General features: G+C 34.6%; 1 protein-coding gene and 1 long non-coding RNA gene across 4 annotated transcripts; one reads left to right on the top strand and one right to left on the bottom strand.

Moving 5' to 3' along the window:
- The first annotated feature begins 497 nt into the window (after positions 1-497).
- On the top strand, positions 498-22,076 carry LOC118276635 (thioredoxin-2). Of its 3 annotated transcripts, none has more exons than XM_035595009.2 (3): positions 498-645; positions 13,959-14,134; positions 21,426-22,076. In XM_035595009.2, exons 2-3 carry the CDS (start codon positions 13,964-13,966, stop codon positions 21,573-21,575), a joined length of 321 nt encoding a protein of 106 aa, XP_035450902.1. In that variant the 5' UTR covers positions 498-645; positions 13,959-13,963; the 3' UTR covers positions 21,576-22,076. The 3 variants fall into 3 exon arrangements, with proteins under 3 accessions (XP_035450902.1, XP_035450904.1, XP_035450903.1); XM_035595011.2 differs by lacking the exon at positions 498-645 and adding an exon at positions 751-914; XM_035595010.2 differs by lacking the exon at positions 498-645 and adding an exon at positions 7,199-7,362.
- Positions 17,461-20,663, bottom strand: LOC126911650 (uncharacterized). Its single transcript, XR_007706171.1, has 2 exons — positions 20,505-20,663; positions 17,461-20,467 (listed from the first exon to the last, which is right to left on the bottom strand). It is a non-coding gene; the product is annotated as an uncharacterized LOC126911650 (long non-coding RNA).
- Positions 22,077-22,251: the final 175 nt, after the last annotated feature.

The raw sequence follows: 22,251 nt of genomic DNA on the forward strand, positions 1-22,251 counted from the left end.
ACCTAGCGGGTTTACCGAGACTCGAAAAACAGTGGTAAGAACGGGGTGGTTATTAGTCAGTGAAAGTCTGACACTCCCTATCGCCTCTCCTAAGGCGGGAGAAGTCATTGGATGATTTTTCCCTCAAAAAAAGTTAAGAAGCATTATTTAATGTTTATCAGAATTTTTGTGTCAGTAGGTTGAATAATACGTTTCGCCACCAAAGATATTTCTTGTTTTTCTGCTTTTCTCTTGAATTTTCTTTGCTATAAACCTCACGAAGCCCGAAACCTTTCCAACGAATGTAAAACCATGGAAATCGGTTCGTGCGTTCTGGAGTTATAGCGTCAGGAAGGAAAACCCGACTTATTTTTATATATAGATTATAAAAAAACATGTTTTATACTATATTGTATACTGAACTTCCTCCATAATTAATAGGAAAAAATAATAACCCCAGATGTTCGAATTTATATTTTGTTAGGATGATAATCGATTACATAAAACTTGACTCGATTAATTTTATGCGTGTACCCCATCACTATAACACTACTCCGATCCGTTCTATCTGTCCGCATCATTCATTCATTTCTAATTTCATTCCACATTGATAGCCTGTCACCGCGTGTTTCACCGGTTAGAAATCTTTATTTATTTCAACAACTGGTGAGTTTTTACATTATTTATCATTACATAGTAATAGTAAGAGTTCTAATAAGTTTTCTTTACAAACACAACAATATTCAAATACTACGACGTTGCTGTCAGTTTGATTGCGACCTTGTACGGTCTAGTCACTTCGATTGATTTTTTGTTACGTGTATTAGTCAGTTTTAAGCATTTTATTGCGTTGTTTGTCCGTTTTTGTTGTGAAAAACGGGTCGAGCTTTAATCCAGGCATATTTTGCTATAACCATCCAAATCTAAGAACATAGGTAAGTACCCACTTGGTACCACGCAAAATTAGGTTTTATTTTTGTAGTCACAACAGCTACTTCGTAATTACATGGTCTTAGCGTGTGTTGACTGTCGTTTTACAAGTTCCGTGATTACCCTAAGTTGTTGCTGTATATTAAGGCGCAAAACTTAACGTATTCTTTGACGTATCAGTTTTAGTACTGAGTCCTAAATAAAATTAATCTAATTGGAAACAATGTGTTAACCTTTTATCTATGGTGTTTATAGCCATGACAATATGAGGAAAGTAGGTCACTAAATGCATAGAAACTCATTGGTTTCTACTTATCTATGGTTGTATACTTGCTAAGTTAGAAGTTATCATAATAAAATTAAATAAAGTAAAATGTGACCTAGTTTTTATTAGGTCACTTGTTTTATTGATATAATGATTCAATAATTGTTAATAGAATCATTTCCATGACTTTACACAATTTTGATTATTTGAAAATTGTCTATCTAATCTGATAACCATTACAAACCAATCTTAGTATACAAAATTGCAGAAAAAGGGGTATAGATAGACAATTCCATATATTATCTAAATTGAAATTAATAAAGCTGCTAAAATAAAAACTGTAGTTGATTTCAAATTAGTATTCAGACTAAAAGAATTTATTTTTCTTTAGCTCTTCGCTTTTTAATAATATGTGTTTCAAATCAAATAAAATTACTGCTGCAAGCATGACTTGCGACGATTATTACAATCATGGAAGAATTCAGAGCATATTTCTTGACAATATAATCCTTCAGTATGGATTTCAAAGATTTCAATAACTGATTTTAGGATCCCATCTTTTAAAACATTAGTTATAGATGTTTTGTCAAAAATTGTTATTGATCTCGGCAGTTAGAGAGATACACATAGACTGTAACTTTTTAAATTATACATAATATTTAAAAACAATAAAAAACCTAAAATATAAAGCATCATCATCATTAGCCAAAAGACATCCACTGTTGAACAAAAGTCTCCCCCTTAGTCGTCAACATAGAACGACAACCTGCCACCTGCATTCACTAACTCCCCGCGTCTCACGATATAAAGTATAACATTAAAATAGCTTCTGTTTTAGCTTTCCTTCTTTAAATATCAAATTACTTTGTGAGTGATGATGTGCTATGCGCACATCTACATCATTAATGAAGAAATTGTCTCCAACAGAGTTCCAGTGACAATCAAAATAAATAAAAACAATTACCTAATTCATTCTAGTTAATACACTACTCATAATAAGAAATCAATGAGAAATTGTACATTGAACAATTTCACGCAACACTCATTAAAATCTCTTGCAATCAGTAACTGATAGTGCGCTGATTATTTGCCTGATTAAGCTGATTAATAGCTTGGCCGTTTAGCACTATCTTGGGTCTGTAATTTTTATGAATGTGCTTAATGTTATCAGTAAATTGAAGACTGACTTTTGAATTGAGTTTTGATTATTTGAATACATGTTTTTAGGTTAGTGATGGCAAACCATAGGCGGGTACTCAATATTTTGGGTACAACTGCATTGGTAAAGTCTCTCTAGTATTGTAGGTATCTAAGTACACTGCAAAGGCTGCTTACCATCAGACTAACTGTAAACTTAGTTGATACCGATAGACAGTAACTAGGTAGTATAACAATAAACATATCTTTAAAGTAATTGATATTGACACATCAATATGTAAAGGTTCATCATCCCTGTTTTAGGGTGTTATGAAATTTAGGTAACATTTTTTTCCTTTTCATAACTTTGTTTCATGAATGCTCGACTAGTTTCAAGCATACTGGCTTCATTATATTGCCGCGTAAAATAATAAAGGTTCCTGGTTACTTAAAACTGCTAGATCTATGTTAGTCATCTAGAATGGTGGCTTTAAAAAAACACAATACTAATTTAAGTGGACACTTTGGCATGCCTGACTCAGTCGTCATCATTTCATTTGCCTCTAATTATTCTATTAATGATAAATTATGTACATTTTTTCCTGTGATTGTCACAGCAGCAATTTTAGGTAATGATTAATTTAATATTCACGAGTCCTCGTTTTAGACAAGTGCTTATTTTCAATCCTACGATGTATTTTATTTATGTTGCTCTATCCTCAAATGCAACAAATGTTTATGCCTAAGAATCGTCAAGAAGCCAGAGGGATTAGTATGAGTTTGTTTTATGTTCAACGAGATCGAAACGACAGCCCTTTCGGCGCTCTGATTGGTCGGCTCGAATAAAGCAACCAATCAGTACCCTTGTAGGAGTTTGCTTTACGTTGAACGAAAATGAAATGAGAATGCGTTCGGCGTTCTGATTGGTTGGTTTATACGTATACGCACCGGCCAAAAACATGCTCTAGTTTAGATAACTGTAAACGTAAAGCGAACTCGTACTAAGGGTATATGTCAGTTTTACAGTTGATTAGGAAAAAAAACTTAGAAACTGAATAAAATATACTGGCAAAATGGCAATCCAAAAATGAGTGATGACAAAAACTGCATCCAGCAATCGCACTGGCCCAGGCACGTGTTGATTAAAACGACTCATTACCCAATTTACCAAATCCAAGAATGATGATTCAGTCAATAAATGTCTTTAGCTGGCCTGGAACCAAGCTACCTAGTTGGCAACCGTCCAGTCTGTTCCAATTTTTGGCAAAATCGATAAGGTGTCTGGATTTTTCTATAGCGCGGCGCCATAGGAACTATGACGTCATTTCCCGAATGCTGAACGACTGTTGGGTCAACTTATTTATTACTTACCTAGTAAAACAATGTCAAAAAGGTCACACGAATGCCGTGTTCGTACTGTTATAGTTATGTATTCTTTCTATGTCTCATTAGATACTCGAAAGTAAAACGTAATTTTTTACCCGACTATGTGCCCTTACTAAGTATTCATATTTAGAATGTGTCCCGACTGCTTAAATTTTACGATGACTTTCTTGTTTTAGGGTTTTTCATTTTCGTAATTAAAAGAAACGAAGTTGCGTTTTTTAGTTGTTTAAACAACTTTATTTTAATTTCTAAAGTGTGTATGAGTTTTTTTTTATTTGAACTAAAATATAATCGTATAGTAAGTACAATCAATTAACGAGAAATAAAAAAAAATCATATAGCTTAGGTACTCACTTGACATGTTCTTGAAAAGCTCCACTTGTTTCAAAACTGGGAAACTTGAGGCGTGCGTACGGCGCAAGATCGCACAGCCAAATGAATAAGAAGCTTTTGTAAACAAGACATTATATTTTAATTGAGTCCCACTTGTTTTGTTTTATTTTGAATGCCGAAATTATCATAACATATTTGTGGTTTGAGTGAGCTTATCTATTTTGAATACCATAATTCCGAGAAAAGCACTAGTTAGTCCTGATCAGACGTCATTTTAAACAAACGTCTTTTATGAGTTGCATATTATTTGTTTTGAAAGCCGAAATTATAATAACATATTTGTGGTTTGAGTGAGCTTATCTATTTTGAATACCATAATTCCGAGAAAAGCACTAGACCTGACCAGACTGCATGTATAACACTTTTATGAATTGCAGATGTCTAGTCTAGATTTTTTTGTATTCTAGAACATGCCAATTGGCACTAGCCAAGCTAGCTAGAATTGTTTTTCAATGCATCTGAGACATCTGAGTCATCACGATATAAAATACAGGGAAAATTGTGAGATGTTTTTGGATGTTTGAATAAATGCATATCGTTGTCTCTTAACTCATAAATATTACTTCTGTGGGACCTTAAACTGAGTTACTGATAGGTTTTTCCTTGGAAATATTAATGTGGAATTTATTAACGAAAGATAGTTCATCGTCATCTATCAGTGTCATAACAGCTACAAGACTACTGAATAAAAGTCTTTCCCAATGTCTTCCAGATCAATCGGTTGGAAATGACCTCCCATCTTTGTTACGGTATGATTGGCTACCTAATTTAATCATGTCAATTCTTTAAAAAAAAATCTTTAATGGTATAAGCCGGTATACGAGCAGACAGATCATCCGATGTTAAGCAATCGCCAGCACCCATGGACACCCGAAACACCAGAGCGCAGAGGCGTTACAAGTGCGTTGCTAGCTTTTCAGGGTTAGGAATTTAATAAGGTTGTTGGGGATCCGGGGATTGGAAAATTTATGAAGGGGGTTATTAGGCCTCCGGTTATCTCACTCGTACAACGCAAGCGTTGTTTCACGTCGGTTTTCTGTAAGGCCGGTCGAGCTGTCCCATTCGTGCCTAAGCATGATTCTTCCCCACTTCCAAACCAAACTCCAATCTACCATTATCGCATTATAAAAAAATGCAACACTGCATGAAGACCCAATTATATTATTTTTCCATTTCAACCTGTTTGCCAATAAATCTGATAACCATATCTGTGCTATCATTGAAACTATTCAACTTCTGACATCATACCGAGTAAAACATGTATCGTCAGAATATATCGTTATCAGACAAATATCTGTGTATAGTAAATAAAACAGCTTTATCATTCAAATTAGCACATCTGTATATTTGTCACCGATGTGGATATATTGTAGTAAGAACACATAAACATTTTAACTACGAAACTGTCGTACCATGACTTGGCAAATTTTTGATAAATAATTTCTGTATTTCTGAACCGATACCACCTTCAAACCTTTAAGAAAAGAGCGTATTTCATTTTAAAAGGCCGGCAACGCATCTGTGTCTCCTCTGGTGTTGCGAATGTCCATGGGTGGCGCTGATCGCTTACCATCAGAAGCCATATTCCATAAAAAAGAAAATTGCTGTTTATGTAGACGGAATTTATCAACGTTTTGCCTATTACCATTTAAAAAGATATTCCTTATTTCGACGTCAGTAACATTTCCTATATTGTTATTCCGCTTATTTATTTCAATGTCCTCTTTTATGTCTTTATTTTTCATAGAACTGTGAATGACACCACAGATTCATATTACAACAATGGAATATAATGATGGCGTGAACATCCCTGAGATAGATAAACTTTACGCTTATTTTCTCTCCTCAGATAGAGCACAATTTCATTTTTTTTATGGAAACGGGCAGACGTATCACCTGATGGTAAGCAATCGCCGCCGCCCATGGGCACTTGAAACACCAGAGGCGTTACAAGTGCGTTGTCGGCCTTTTGGGGGTTAGGAATTTAAGGGTTGTTGGGGAATCTTGGTTTTGGAAGATCGAAAAGGAATTGGGCCTCGGTAACCTCATCATACAACGAAACACTACGCAAGCGTTGTTTCACGTCGGTTTTCTGTAAGGCCGTGGTGCCACTCCGGTCGAGCCGGCCCATTCGTGCCGAAGCATGGCACACCCTCACCACACTTAAAATCATTCTTTCATTTAAAGGCAGGCCCTCCAAAAAGGTTTCTTTTTTCTTATTGTGTTTTGCGAATGCGTTGTTGTTTACGGGATATTTTACAAGGTTGGATCTTATAAAAAATATCGTGTGACATTTCCTTGACTTTAGTTCTGTGGTCTAATTGATTCAGTTATGTCCTTACTTCTGTTAGGTCATCTGACGTACTGACGATATTTTCTGACGTCGACGACATTTTGGAATCCGTCGACCGTTAGTTGCTACCTACTATAATTAAATTTTAATTGTGGTTTTCCGGGCTCAGAAACACGGAATATAGCTATCAGCTTTATTGCCTAGTCTTTGCGCATGCTTATGCTATGGTTGTTTATTGAGGGAGTTCCGGTTGGGTATTCTACTCGACAAACATTAGACAGAGGAAATGTATAGCCATTTTAGGATAGTTTAATATCATTACCCGACTGCGCCAGAAGGAGGGTTATTTGTTTTGTTCGATTGAGCCATTTCTGAGTGTTACTAAAAGATTGAAATCTATACGTCTACGCGATAGTACAAATCTTATTTACTTTGGATATAATGCAACATAGAGAACTAATCACATTTCTTGGCAAGAAAGAGAAGTATGATCATACTTCTCTTTCTCATCATAACAAAATGCCGATCGTTTAAAAATGATCGTAACAAAACAACTTCACGAAGTTGTCTTCAGAATGAATCACGAATGATACAAAATGACCTCATCGGACAACGACTAGAAGTAAGTATCGCTTGACGTCTTCCCTTTAGAATGGCGAGGAACTATACATAATGACATTGATGATTTTATATCGTGTGACGTCGAGTATAACTGTCCTTATCGCACCCACGATAAATTGTCAAAGTGGGAAAGAAACAACAATACGTTTTGCACGCGAACGACTTCTCGAATGAAACAGCACTATCGTCAATTAACGCGCCAAAACATATACAGTATATTAAACGCTATAGTCTGTGGCTGGAACGTCAGTATACGTTTGGACGTGCTCTAGTGAGGTTGTGTGTGAATAAAAAAGGCGTAAAGTTATTCTGCCTGTTTGTATTTACCTGTGATAGTATTTTGTAAGATATCATAACGGTAAGTAAAGTGAAACAATGCGACATTTTACTATAATTTACTATGTGATTTCTTATTTTTAATTACAACCGGGCGCTCATTAAAATAATTTATGGTTTTTCACACGTAGACGTAGTTCACTTACTTAGTTATTATAAATAAGCTGTTAAGCCGATGTTTAGAGTGCGAACACGTTATTTACCGGTGGTTGCAAACCAAGGTGATTCTGGTGTTAGTATCATATTTATGTACTAGCTTTTGCCCGCGACTTCGTTCGCGTGGAATAGTGACTTCCGGCAATTTTTTGGTTTTAACCACATAGTACCCGATCTCGCGGGATCTCTTCAAAAATGAGATGTGGAAGATATTCCAGGGAACTCTTCAAAAATCAACATAATGAGCTCTGCGTTTGAATTTAATAGATGTATACTCACTTAGGGCATTGAAAAAATAGTTTAAAAACGGACTTAAACTAACTTAAAACTAAAGAAAGCTACGAATTACGAATTTATAACAATTAAAAAAGAAACTATATTACAACCTATCCTCTATGCTATAATAACCAAGCTTAAACTAAATAATTTAAAAGAAACGACTTAAATCTAATCTAATTAATTTATAAAATAGACTTACAATTTTATTAAAAAAACTAACTACAGTAACTACTAATAATCGATATCAAACTAAACCTACGTTAAATAGTTTAACCAAAAAACCAGGAAAACCCAACAAATAAACTTATTAATTGACAAATACAACGAAACCAATTTAGAATATACGAAACAGCAGGACCACTACAGACAAATAATCATACGACTGATAATACACTTTTTCTACGATAGTACCGAAGCGCTCGGCCGATACCCAACCAAATGAATGTAACGAAACCATAGCGCGATCTATTTCGATCTATCGAGGATAAAGACAACTTGGATTATTTATTTATACTCCGTTCGGGCATTTTCTTTGTACTAAAAGTTTAATTATATTGATATTATTTTTTTCATACCTTTTTACTATTTATTTACTTTTTTCGATGAATTAAAACAATAACATGAACCGAAGTCGTGTAACGATCGACATAGAATTATCTATACTCCGTTAGAGCATTTTCTTTGTACTAAATGTTTTATTATATTGATATTATTTTTTTCATACCTTTTTACTATTTATTACTTTTTTTCGATGAATTAAAACAATAACATGAACCGAAGTCGTGTAACGATCGACATAGAATTATTTATAAATAATTTATTTCTTATTTTTATTTTTTGATTTTTGAAATAAAAATATCTATGTCCTTTCTAAGGTTCTAAACTATATCTGTACCAAATTTCAACCAAATCCGTCAAATAGTTGCGGAGATTAATGGTATAAGCATAGAATGTTCGACGTGATTCTTTAATTTGACATAACTTTTTTATTTATGAACCGATTGACATGAAACAAACACTAAATGTAAATTTAAGCATCCCACAATATATTCGTGAAAACCGCATCCAACTCGGATCAGCCGTTTCTGAGATTAGCGCGCACAGACGAACAGACAAACAGACAAACAGACAAACAGACACATTTTTGGGTTCGACATCGACATAACAATAACCCCTGCTATTTTTTTTATTTTTATTTTCAATGTACAGACAGCACTTTTCTACGATTTTATTATATGTATAGATAATATTCTAGGTTGTGAATATACACACGTATGAATGAATCTAGAATGTTCTTTAAAAACACATGGTTTAATTTAATTTAAATAAGTGTGGAGAGCCATGCTTCGGCACGAATGGGCCGGAACGATACCACGGTCTCACCGAAAACCGACGTGATACAACGCTTGCGTTGTGTGAGTAAGGTCACCGGAGGCCCAATTCCCCCCTTCTCAATCACCGATTCCCCAACAACCCTTAAATTCCTAACCCCCAAAAGGCCGGCAATGCATTTGTAACGCCTCTGGTGTTACAAGTGTTCATGGGCGGCGGTTGCTTACCATCAGGTGATAACTCCGCTCTTTTACCGGCGTGTTCCATAAAAAAATACAAATGTATTTGAGAAACCGCATTATTATGTAAATGTTACAATACTTGGGTAACATAATATTCACGTTCATGGTTATCAAAAAGGTCAATAACTTGTTTGACATATGAGGATTTATGCTCGATATCGTTGCCGAAAAAAAAAAGTTCCCGCCGAATAAAAATATGAGCTGTCATTTTTTTATTTGTTGAAAAGTTGTGAGTTATTTTAGTATTTTGCTGTAAATTGAAAACTAAGTAGTTAATTACCATTACGTTGATGTTATTTGGTCATGTCATGCGTGAATTTAATTATTCTGAAAGATAATAATTGGTTGTGGGATTTGGCTCTTGTGTCAGTATTTTTCATCCAATTGTCTAATGGTTAGTAATAAGATATTATTATTTAGTTTACGACTCTTGATTATTATAATTTTCTTTTGTAGTCAATTGGAAACTACAAAATCTGTGAGATTTATCCTTCTTTTCTTAAAGATTTTTCAGATAGATTTTAGAATTTATTTTAAAACCTCTTTTTCCTAGATAAAATACAGAATAGTTTTTTTATTACTTTGAATAGAATGAGACGCCACAGCAAAGCGATAAGTACGTGTAAATTACAATAGTTAGACGAAGAATTGTATTTTATTGCCGTTGATAAGTAAAAACAATACTTCGTTCGTAATCTAGGGACAATAATGAAGTAGGTACTTAGACCTACTATAGGTACCTATTAACTTGTCATTTATTTATTTAATTTAAAAGTCACAACAAGCAGGAGAAGGAACGAGGTGGTTTTTAGTCAGTAAGAGACTGGCACTCCCTCGTCCGAGGCGAGAGAAGACATTTGATGATATTTCGTCCTTAAAAAAAAGTCCCGAAATCCCGAGTTTAGTACGCAATAGGGGGTTACTAAATTCCACTGTCTGTATGACTCTTATGTGTAGCCAACGTACTATGTCAAAGGACATGGCTAAACCAAAGTATGGACGTCGTAACCCGTACAAATAAATATGTATTGAATAAATATGGTACCTAGCAATAAATAAAGCCGCATAATTAAAGATTGATATTTTGTAGTTAAGAAGGTCCAGAAACTTGGCATATCTGCGCAATCCTGAAAATAAAGTTGCGCTCCTATGTCAAACAACGTTACAAAAACTTCAAAATATAACATTGCTCTGAACTTTTCCAAGGCGTTTTGAGGTACCTAAGCCGAAAGTTATTTATATATGAGGTAGATAGGTAAACAGTTCTGCTTATACTAGATAATGAACACAAAGTAACCAAGGACAGACACAAAATATATAGTAAGATTGTGCAATCTTATACAAAATATATATTTTGTGTCGATCAAAACATTTACAATTATTTGGTTTCAGAAAAAAGTCATTATATTACCGTTATTAAAAATTGATGTTCGTTTAATTATTTCGAATTGATTTTCGGGGAAACTAATGTCCTAATAATAGCTTGCAGTACTTACTTCCGTGTTGTCATGTCAAACCACAACAGAAAAAAATCAATTATGAAACTTATTTTTGTTAATTTTTGTTCACCAAGTTATAAGAATTAGTTAAACACAAAATAATTCATAAGTGGAGTAAGTAGTCAACTCGGACCACATGCCTACGGCCCATTTGGGACGAGTTGGGGAAATTAAAAATAAATTAAGTTTTTAGTGGTCAACTCGTCCCACTACTTTTTTTGTATGGATTTTTAAACTTTATCAATGTTTGGTACAGTTAGCAACACAAGATTAAAAATATGTTTTTATAGTTTTTTTCTTTACTTTCGTTTTGTTCATAGATTATTTCATATTAAAAAATCCTGACGAAGTAAGAACCTCTTTTTTTTAGTGTCGGTTAAATAATTTATTACCTAATTTTTTTTAGCAATCGCACAAATTCATGTGTTAACCAAAATTACTAAGAATAGTAAACATGTGTGGCTTAAACTATGGTCACTTATGAAGTAAATGATAACATAGATAGAACGAAGTTCCTAGAAAATCTTTTGTTTTCAACTAAGTAATAGAACTTTATTATTTCCACAGTAACCCTTTTGCTAGTGACTGTACCTTATCTCATTGTGGTAGTGACGTGGGACGAGTTGACCACTAAAAATATTATTTTATTTTATTTTCCCCAACTCGTCCCAAATGGGCCGTAGGTATGTGGTCCGAGTTGACTACTTACTCCATAACCACTCTAACGTCCATGGATAGCACGGTATCCAAAAAAAAGGAGCGTCATACGTCCATGGATACTATAGTTTCCAAAGTGACGAGTTCTGTTTAACTCCCTCTAGTTTAAAATACGGTCTTGTTTGGTGAGTTTTGACTGATTATCTATACAGCTGAATAAATTGTTCGACGAAAAAATAAGACATGGCGTTGTAATATGCTTTGACAAACAAAATATAAATTTTTAAAGTTAGTTGACTCGTTTTTGAAGTGTTTTTGTGAGTTCCAACAATTATGTCGTAAATACTACAGTTTTGTTTAATTTATCTTGCAAGTGTTATACATCAAAATAAACTAGAAGATTTGTGCTTTACGATGATGTGTAAATATCACAGTTTTAGCTGATAAATCTAGTCTAATTTTAACTTCAAACGATTGTTGTTTCGAAAAAAATGGCCGGTCTGGTGTTGGCCACTTTTAGTTTTGTTTATACATATATTACATACTTTGCATTACAATAGTATATAAAATATCGAAATACATTTCGTAATAAGCAAAATAATACATTTTTCAAAGAGAAATATACTAAATTCATTGAAGATTCCATAATAATGTCAATGTGTTCCTCAGGTTTTTTGATGTGTAAAATTACGAGTAGTGTTTTCTTTCGATTTAATTACAATACTTAGAGTTAACCGAATATAATCATATATACATCAAAAGAAAGGGTAATGAGTCTAGTTTGTTGTAAAAATATTTTATTGATAAAATATGCAATAGTTGTGCCGTATATTCTAAAAAGGTAGAAATAATTCTGTTTTTTTTCTGTGTTTCATGTTTAACCCGTTTTATTGTATTTTAAAGATTAACTAAAGATTTAAAAAAATCGTTAAGATTGATCAGTATTCTTCAATCTTTTTTTGGTATTCTTTTCTTTATTCTAGGCATTACGGTTCAGTAGCTATATAGGTTTTTTGTTACGACGAACTTGCGAGTCGCGCGCGGTTCGGATGCCGTGCGCGGCTGGACGTTAGAGAGATAAACGGTCGCGCGGGCCGGACGTTAGAGTGGATAAGTGAATATTTAAATGATACGGGTTAGCGTGAAATTCGTATTCTTGTTATTATGCCTGGGTCAGTCATTTAGCCATCTCCTTTCCACAGATAAATGTTTATTTCTGTTTCTGCTTATAACAGCACACATTAAAACAATTGAATTATAACTGGGATTCCCAACAACAGACGTTCCTAATTTTTTAACATACATAATGTTTATCTAACTTGCTGCCGCACTCGGACACATTTAATGATTACTTGAACTATTCCTTAGTAACGATTTTGTATCGAAAACAATTACTAAGGACTAGGTTAAGTAACCATTAAATCACTCTGAGTACGGCAGTTGGTGTCTTATACAACTGTTCAGCAAAAAAAAAGCAAAATATCTCGGTTTTTTTGGAAGTTTACATTTCGGTCGTAAAGCGTGAGACATGACATTGCAAATTAATAGTAAATCATACATGAATATCTCACAATAGCCAAGCAAAAATGACTCATAAACTCTATGATCACAATATAGTGCCTTGCACTGTCATGCATGTACAGTAACTATTGAACATGGATGTTCCTTGAATTAGTATGAGTCAATCATCTATACATATAATATTTATCCGTAGCTGCGGACTACCTAGCGGGTTTACCGGGGCTCCGGCTCGAAAGGCAGGAGTAAGAACGGGGTGGTTTTTAGTCAGTAAGAGTCTGACACTCCCTCTCGCCTCGCCCAAGGCGGGAGAAGTCATTGGATGATTTTCTATCCCCAAAAAAATAATAATACATACATATAATATCTATAAATGTGTCACCTTGTACTCAAACCTTGAACTTCGCTTTCTACTAGCGTTTTATTAAGTAGGTTGCGGTAGATTTGCAGTTTAAAAAATACCTTGATAGTTGTCTTGAAATGCAGTGCTGATTATCTGTACAATTAATTAAATCTGTATTATTATCTATAAATAAATTATTCAAAAGTAGTATAAAAGTCTTTGCCTATCTCCATTGGAAACGGGCATGAGGTTATGCATGTTTAAGATGTTATAGAGACTGTCTGGAATAAATTCTATTTGGGGTTATATTAAAAATCGCATCCAAACCAGCTCATCCATTTAGGGGATATGATAAACATTCCACACACAGAAACACATAGACGAAAAAACTGAAATAACTTTTGCTGTTTGCAACTTTGCACTATCATGTTGTAATTTAATTGTGCTAGAAAATTACGAAAAATAATTACATTAAATCAATCAATAGAAGTGATACAAGATCATAGTATTTTTGTGTCTTGAAAAGACCAAATACCTAAGTTACTTTTCTGATAACTTCTTTAACTAATGTCCCTTCTCTCGTTGTCGCCAGCAAACATGTCGATCCACATCAAGGACTCCGATGACCTGAAGAACAGGCTGGCCGAGGCCGGCGACAAGCTGGTGGTGATCGACTTCATGGCCACCTGGTGCGGACCCTGCAAGATGATCGGGCCCAAACTAGACGAGATGGCCAATGAAATGTCTGACTGCATCGTTGTTCTTAAGGTGAGTTGAGTTAGCTCTAGAATGTTATACTAATAAAGGGTTATAAGCGTAGTTAGTGGAAGGAAACTATCGATTGTCGTCGACTTATCCATTCTACCATCGATTGACCATCGATCAATTGGTATGGTAACACCCTTAGATAAAAGGAACTGGATGAAAATTGGCGTAGTGGTAGATCGTTTCTGACAGGTAGGTCTCTTCCTCTGCCCCAGGCGAGGGGGGCAAGACGATTTTCCACCTTAGGGTAAAAAAGTGGTCTGATGCCCGATTTGGAGCCGCAGAAGACCTGGGGCCTTAGTCTGCTGCTTACTAAGGCCCCTGAGCTATGTAAGAATCGTAGCAATTGGCGTTCCATAGTCTCTGCCTACCCTAATGTGAAACAGGCGTGACGTTATGTATTTACGTATGGGAGGTCGTTAGAAATATTTGAGGAAAATAACAACATGGAATGGTGACGTAGGAAATACCCATTAGTATGGACATCCATCACGTTTGTTTTCCTTATAAGATGTGGGCAGATTCCTTGAATAGTAGAATCGCATAGCTGTTTTTATATTAGTCATTTCTTTTTTAATATAACTAGCTACTTCCGCGCGGTTTCACCCGCTCTACTCGGCTCCTATTGATCATAGCGTGATGTTTTTAGCCTATAGCCTTCCTCAATAAATGGGAAAAGAATTATTCAAATCGGACCAGTAGTTCCGGAGATTAGCGCGTTCTAACAATCAAACAAACTCTTCAGCTTTATAATATTAGTATAGAAGTATAGATTATCCGGGTAGTATCTAATAGGAAATGTCACAATACCAGAATTCCGCGTATTTCAAAATAAAAATAACTTGAGTTACTTCGGAATGATGTGGAGCGAGATGAAGCGGGAAGCTCAAGACCGGTCGCGATGGAGGACTTCTGTGGACGCCCTCTGCCCCAACTTGGGTACATAGGACATTCAAGTCTAGTAATTTAAAGTACTTCGAAAACTTTATAAAAAACGGTACTTTGACTAACTTCGAAACTCACTAGTCAACATTAGCATTTATTTCAAAGAAAAGTCTTTTTTTTTTCGATCGAAAAGTGACATAAAGCAATATAATTATATAACTATCAATCAATCAAATGAAATAACAAGGAAAAATGACAACTTTACCATCACTAAGTAATAATGATTATATATAACACATAAATTATATTAGTTTATATACTTGTGTCTGTTTCTTGGTTACGGCTTGATGCAAACAAACAGACATATAGTGTTATATTTTATTATGATCGATCAATAACGCGATGTGTGTAAGGTTACCGCGGTATTGAGAATGCAACCACATGCTACTCGCAGTGTTTTTTATTTAAGGCGCAATGTGACTTAAAGTCTTTTCTGTATACATTCAAAGTATAACATAATGTCACATATGTTAATTCCTGACTGTTTAGGGTAGAGTTTACATACATCTATCTGCACTAATACTTAAAGCTGAAGAAAGTTTGTTTGAACGCGCTAATCTCAGAAACTACTGGTCCGTTTTAAATAATTATTTTTGTGGTGGATAGACCATTTATTGAGGAAGGTTATAGAACATTACGGTATGATAAATAGAAGGCGTAAGTAGAGGTGGGTGAAACTGCGCGGGAGTAGCTTAACAATATATAATGTAACAATCACTTTTCACTAGTTAAAATATATTATGATTCCTAAGTTATCGTAACCGCTTAAATTGTAGTACTTTGGGTTCTACTGCTATTAAAAGAGACTACCAAGCATTAGGGTTAGTTTGGTCAGCGATACACCGTTTTCAAACAGAAATTAACAACCGAGCTTTAGTTTCTAAAAAACTCCATGCGAACTAATCTTATATCGATCTTATTCCAAAGATCGGTAATGAATTTCTTTCACATAAATTCTCGTCAAACTACCTCGATTAATACTACTTCACAGCAAAAACTCGAAATAGACATGATATAAATATAATCAACACTCGATTCTTTATCTGATAAAAATACCGCGTCTATTTGCGTAGTCTATGTTAGATATAAATTGTCATAGCTTACCTACCGAGTTGCTACTAAATTGTTGTAATGATTAGTAATAGTTAGGAGTTTCGTTTTGCATGATTTAGGTATTACTTGAAGATTATGCAGTGTCATGCATGATGCAGTTTTTTTAGGAGTAATAGCAAATGCAACTGTCATACCTACATAGTTAAAGATTGGCAAAGACTTACCAAGTATGATACAGATTCGGTTCCGAAGAATTAATGTTCTCAGTTACTATTCCTTAATAGATTTGACAAATGTCCTCAATTACAATTTGTCGATAGATTAACGGCCAATTTTAGTAACGTACCTATCTGCAGATTTGCTTACTAGTGATACAATTGCATATAAGCTCCATACAAAATGTGTTAGCTACTGGAAATAGGATTGGAGCGAAAGATCCATAAAACAAATGCATCAAAATCCTATCTTTAGCATTTAGAATCGGTTATTTCACCCACATACCTATTAATTGATAGTGAGATCAACGAGAGACTAAGTACTGCTTACCCTATACGGGATAACAAGCGTAATGTTCTGTTTATCGTGATACCAGTTTGGACACATGTGCGATACATTAGCGCATCACATTTGATACGCTATGAATGGCATGATATGCTTTGATTTAGTCGGAAACGCCACTAGAATATATTATATTAGTATGTATATAACTTGACTAAACGACTGCTAAACAGATAGTGTCGGACAAAGTATTATTTGAGTTTTTGCGATACCTAGATCGGAGACGAGAGTTAGACTGTTTCTTGAGACGTTAAAATGATACGTAACTCTTTAAATTAATAACGTAACAAGAAACAAGCTGAAGTGGTAATGGGCACGACGGTCCTGGAGTGGAGCTGATTAGCATCAGATCTACAGGAGTGGAGACGATGAGAACATAAACTTAAACGTGTTGGTTTTTTTTTTACATTTAATGGGTCGACGTTTGACCGCTATCTCACCTGATGGTAAGTGATGATGCGGCCTACGGTGGAGCACAGATGAAATGGAAAGATGTGTTGGGACAAAATTGAAAGCTCAAAATAGGACGAAATGAAGGCCTACACCAAATTGGTTGAAAAAGGCTTATGATGATGAATAAGCAACTGGCAAAAAGTGCGTCTCATACAATGAGTCAACACTTAATAGATATAGTGACTATACTATACTGGGAATACTATTAACTATGTCCAAAAACTACAACCAGTTAAATATATTACGCAATTGATATCAATATATAATTTAATAGCCCTATTAATGACAATGAACTCATCAATCCGTTGATGATGAAACACATTTATTTAACACATTGAACGCCGTGGTGGTCACCGGTGACCGACGTTAGCGGAGGATTTGCCTTCAACAGTTTTCTATTGGCAGTCAAAGACTTAATGATCGAATAAATCAAACAAGAAAATTAACACGAAACAGAACCACAAATAAAATATAAAAATCAACAATTGTGCAGATTAAAAACGATATTATTTCGAGTGATTTTTTGTACAATGAGTCGGCCTTCTCTCTTGTTATTTGGTCGTTGGTCAGTGAGACTCCGAAACTGGTTTATGGGGTCACTTTGCTATACTATAGCGCGCTATTACGCAACGAGCAATTTGCGGCGATGACGTCACTAAGCCATTATGCGGAAAAATCGTGTACCTGTACCTACTGTATTATTACTGTTCAAGGGAACAGTTTTCTTTGCACGTAAGTTAGTGTTAAAGTTAGTTTTAACGTGACATTAGTAAATTACTTTTGATAGAAAGTATAGATAGGTGAATGGGGCAAGGTTTCGGGTTGATTTCTCGAGGTTAATAATAAGGAAGGTCTTGCAATTCGTTGGTATATTCTCTCAAGTCGAGCAAAGTATTATTTGATTCGAGATATATTAGGTACTAGCTGTTTTCGTGCGGTTTCCTCCGCTGCTCGGTTCCTATGCACGGCAGCGTGATGTTTTATGGAATATGCCATAAAAAGGTTTTTTTTTTTCAAAATCGAACCAGTAGTTCATGAGATGAGCGCGTTCAATCAAACAAACAATTGCAATTGTCTGGTGTTTTTATTTCCAAAAATGGTATTGACGCTTCTATCTGAAGTAGTCATAACATATAGGTACCTATTTTATGTATAAAAGCGGTATTTTACATGATTAATTCTGTAATTAGCATAATAAGGCATTCTATGTAATTCTGTTAGCCTGAGAACATAAACAGTGTCTATTATTTTCCTTGAATAGTAATACAATACCTACTTTATTCTTATTACATTTCAACAACTCAGATATGTACATTATTACATAGTACGTATGTACTGAAGATATAGGTATCTACATTTTACAATATTATTCAACATTAAAAAATATAGTCAATAGGCTATGTAGATGATTTTTATTTTAATGACCGACTTGTTAATTACTTTGATGCGTTCTATCTAAATAATTGTTATCTATATGACAAAAAAAAACGTATCTAATATTTTTTTCATTACCTAACTGACGGACTAAATAGATTTTTAATTTCCATACCCCGTCATCATCCCTATTATATCAAGTTAGCTGCAATTACTTGTTTATATGTTTTTAATGGCTGAACCAATTTTCATATTTAGTTTGTTGTTAATTTGTCTAAGTTCTGAGCCAGAATTACTTTGCTGCAGACTGCCTAGCGGGTTACCGGGGCTCTGGCTCAAAAAGCAGGAGTAGGAACGGGGTGGTTTTTAGTTAGTAAGAGTCTGACACTCGCTCTGCTCTCATGCGAGAAGTGATTAAGTGATTTCCTCCCTGAAAGATAAACACTTTAAAAACATACACATGTGAGAGCAATGCTAAAGGCTCCACCGGAGTGATACCACGGCCTCACACACAAACCGGCGTGAAATAACGCATGTTTTGTTTGTTTTTCTGTGTAAATAAGGAAAATTGTACTAAAATAGCTGATAAAAAATTATTGCAAATAAATAGAATTTATTTAATAATTGCATCGACCGACTTTTTACATTTATGGTAATAGTAAAATGTATTATTATGTTTTAATCTTGTATTATTTAAAACAAATTGCGTTGGCGTAAGTAACTATTACATGATACGGCTTTGCGGTTTCCCACATCCATATACAGTCATGTAATGTGATAATGTCATCTAAAAATAAATTAGTTATTATATTTATTATATATTAGTAATATTTGTTACATATTATATATTAGTACTTAATTTTTATAAATAAATTGCGATTAGGATATGCCTAATGCCTATGGCTTGATTAGGTATGTTTTCCATCCTTATTTTACTGTAGAACTTGATGCAAGCGGCTTCGCTCACGAGGATTATGGACTTTGTAACATAAAGAGCCTAAGTTACTCCTTAGTACATCAACTGCCTGTTAATAAAAGTACCTTCAAAATCGGTCCAGCCATTTTAGAGATTAGCGAGAACAAACAGACAGACAAATATTATTTTAGTGTATATTCATATACATGTAATAAAAAAGCGTTTATTTCATTTCAATATTACAAACAGACACTACAATTTTATTTATAAGTCAATAACAAAATTAGCATGGTAACATAGTACAAAGTCACAACGACCTATTTATTTCTACGAAATGTTTCATTGCCAAGTATTTGTGTGATAGTCAATGGTGCATTACATTAGAATTAGATACATAGTCTGTTTTTGTTGATATTGAGGTCACTTTTATAAATATCAATAAAAACGTAGCGTAACATCTCGCTTTTTTATCTCTCGAATGGCTAGGAAGAAGTATAAAATAGTTATGGAAATCTTATTGGATACTGCCAAATTAAAAGTACCTTTAATCGACGAGCATGCATGAAAAGTCTGATGACTGTTGATGAAGCGAATGGGAATGTAAGAAGTGGCGTTCAATTGTCTCTGTCTACTCCCATGGGAGACAGGCGTGAGGTTATGTATGTATGTATGTATGGGATACTGTGTGTTTGTATCATTAAATGTATTCAAGTGATAGAAGCAAGAAGTATAGAAGGATCAAAATAGGTAATGCTCTGTAGATTATGCCCACAATAATCGATAAAGGCGTGAGTTTATGTTTGAATACTTCAATACTTCCACACAAAAAGGAAAATTAAATTGAAGCTTCGGTGGACTCTATTACATGAAAATGAGACTCATGACATAAATGGTTAAAATACAAACATAACCCCTGTCTCCTATAGAGGTAGGCAGAGACTATGGAACGCCAATTGCTACGAATCTTACATACCTCTTTCGCTTCATCAACAATCATCAGTCTTTTCAGTTGGTTAAAAATGGGTCTAATATTGTAGCTATGTCAACTGACTAAAAGTGGGTCTAATATTATACCTATGTAGTTGTGCTTATCTCATCGCGGATTAAAAGGTGTGAAGTTACTGTATATTAAATTGTCATACGATTTTAATGTTCCAATGCTATCACTGATACGATTTTTATTATAAACGTTATCGAAATAGTGACGGTTTGACCCAACAGTAATAATAGTGATCTTGAAACCTAGCGCTAATCTAAAACACTTACCTTTTGATAGCCAATGATAAGATATAGAAACGTATGTACTAATAACTTGTTATCACAGTGAAAACTATGACAAGTGATAAATTCATATTGAAAGTATGAAATGCGCAATTTAATTGCAAAATGTCAGTTTTAGGGTGCTTTTCTACTAGAGATTTGCTATGTAGCTATGCTATGAAGATGTAATAGTTAAGCTATGTAGCTACATAACGTAGTGTCAGTGGAAACTGTGTGACCGTTTCCACTGATACTAAGCTATGTAGCTGTGCAAGGAAGACCCGCAGCTCGAGTATGCGATGTATCTTTCGAAAGTAGGGAAGCCATCCATAGCACGCAACTTTCCATATAAAAAAATTGCTTAGCCGAGTCCGTTTCCACCAATGCTTAAACTATGTGTACCAATGAATATGATTAGTGGAAGCCAAACACATCCACAGCAACGTAGCATAGCACATCTCTGGTGGAAAAAGCACCCTTAATTCGTTGTGACAAATAATTTATGTTTATTTAGCAACATCATAATGTTTTATGTCATCATCATCATCATCAGCCGAGAGACGTCCACTGCTGAACAAAGGCCTCCCCCTTAATGAATGTTTTAACCTATATTTGACAATATGGATGTAAATTATAAAGCATCTGCAATTTGACTTACGATCAAACCAACTGTATCTACATATATTTTAGCAATAGTAAACAATATATTAATACCTATAATTTGTCTCTTTCCAGGTGGACGTTGACGAGTGCGAGGACATCGCGACGGAGTACAACATCAACTCCATGCCCACCTTCGTGTTCGTGAAGAACAGCAAGAAAATAGAGGAATTCTCCGGCGCTAATGTAGACAAGCTGAGGAACACAATTATCAAGCTTAAGTAAAGCGGAGCTAGGGTTTTGTACGCTCTCCAACATTCCTCCACGGAATACCTTACAAGAGGCATTTTGAAACAGCATTTTGACAGTGAAACTTAACTTATAATACTTTGATCGGCATGTTTAGTTGCTGGTTGACTAACATATACGTAAATATTGCTGATGCATACAGACAGTCCGTAGGATAGCTAATCTTAACTCTGCTGCCCCAATATGAAATTATAAGACTGCTTGTGTGAAGTTTTGAACTTTGAAATTGATGCCTTTGCAGGGTTATTCCGTTGTAGGTAATTAGCAGCTGGGAATGTTTAGCACACGGCACTTATGCATAATATGTTAATTTATATGGCCATCAGAAGGATCACAATTTTTTGTTTTTAATATTTTTTTAATGAAATGTAGTAGACGTATTTTTTAATGCAAGTGTCTTATCGCACTATGTGTGCTTTTTGCAATTCGGTTCAGCGTACAAACTCATATTCGTATTATATGCCGTGTATTTCTTTATATGTATGTAACAGAGTGTAATACTACAATAAATACTGTTTAAAAAATTTTTTTCTTTGTCTTTTATATACATAATATATATCCAACGTCACGCCTTTTATCCCCGAAGCGGTAGGCAGAGGTGCACATTACGGCACGTAATGCTACTATACAATGTACACCCACTTTTCACCAT

Source organism: Spodoptera frugiperda, chromosome 17 (assembly GCF_023101765.2).
Source record: "Spodoptera frugiperda isolate SF20-4 chromosome 17, AGI-APGP_CSIRO_Sfru_2.0, whole genome shotgun sequence".
Classification (NCBI taxonomy): Eukaryota; Metazoa; Arthropoda; class Insecta; order Lepidoptera; family Noctuidae; genus Spodoptera; species Spodoptera frugiperda.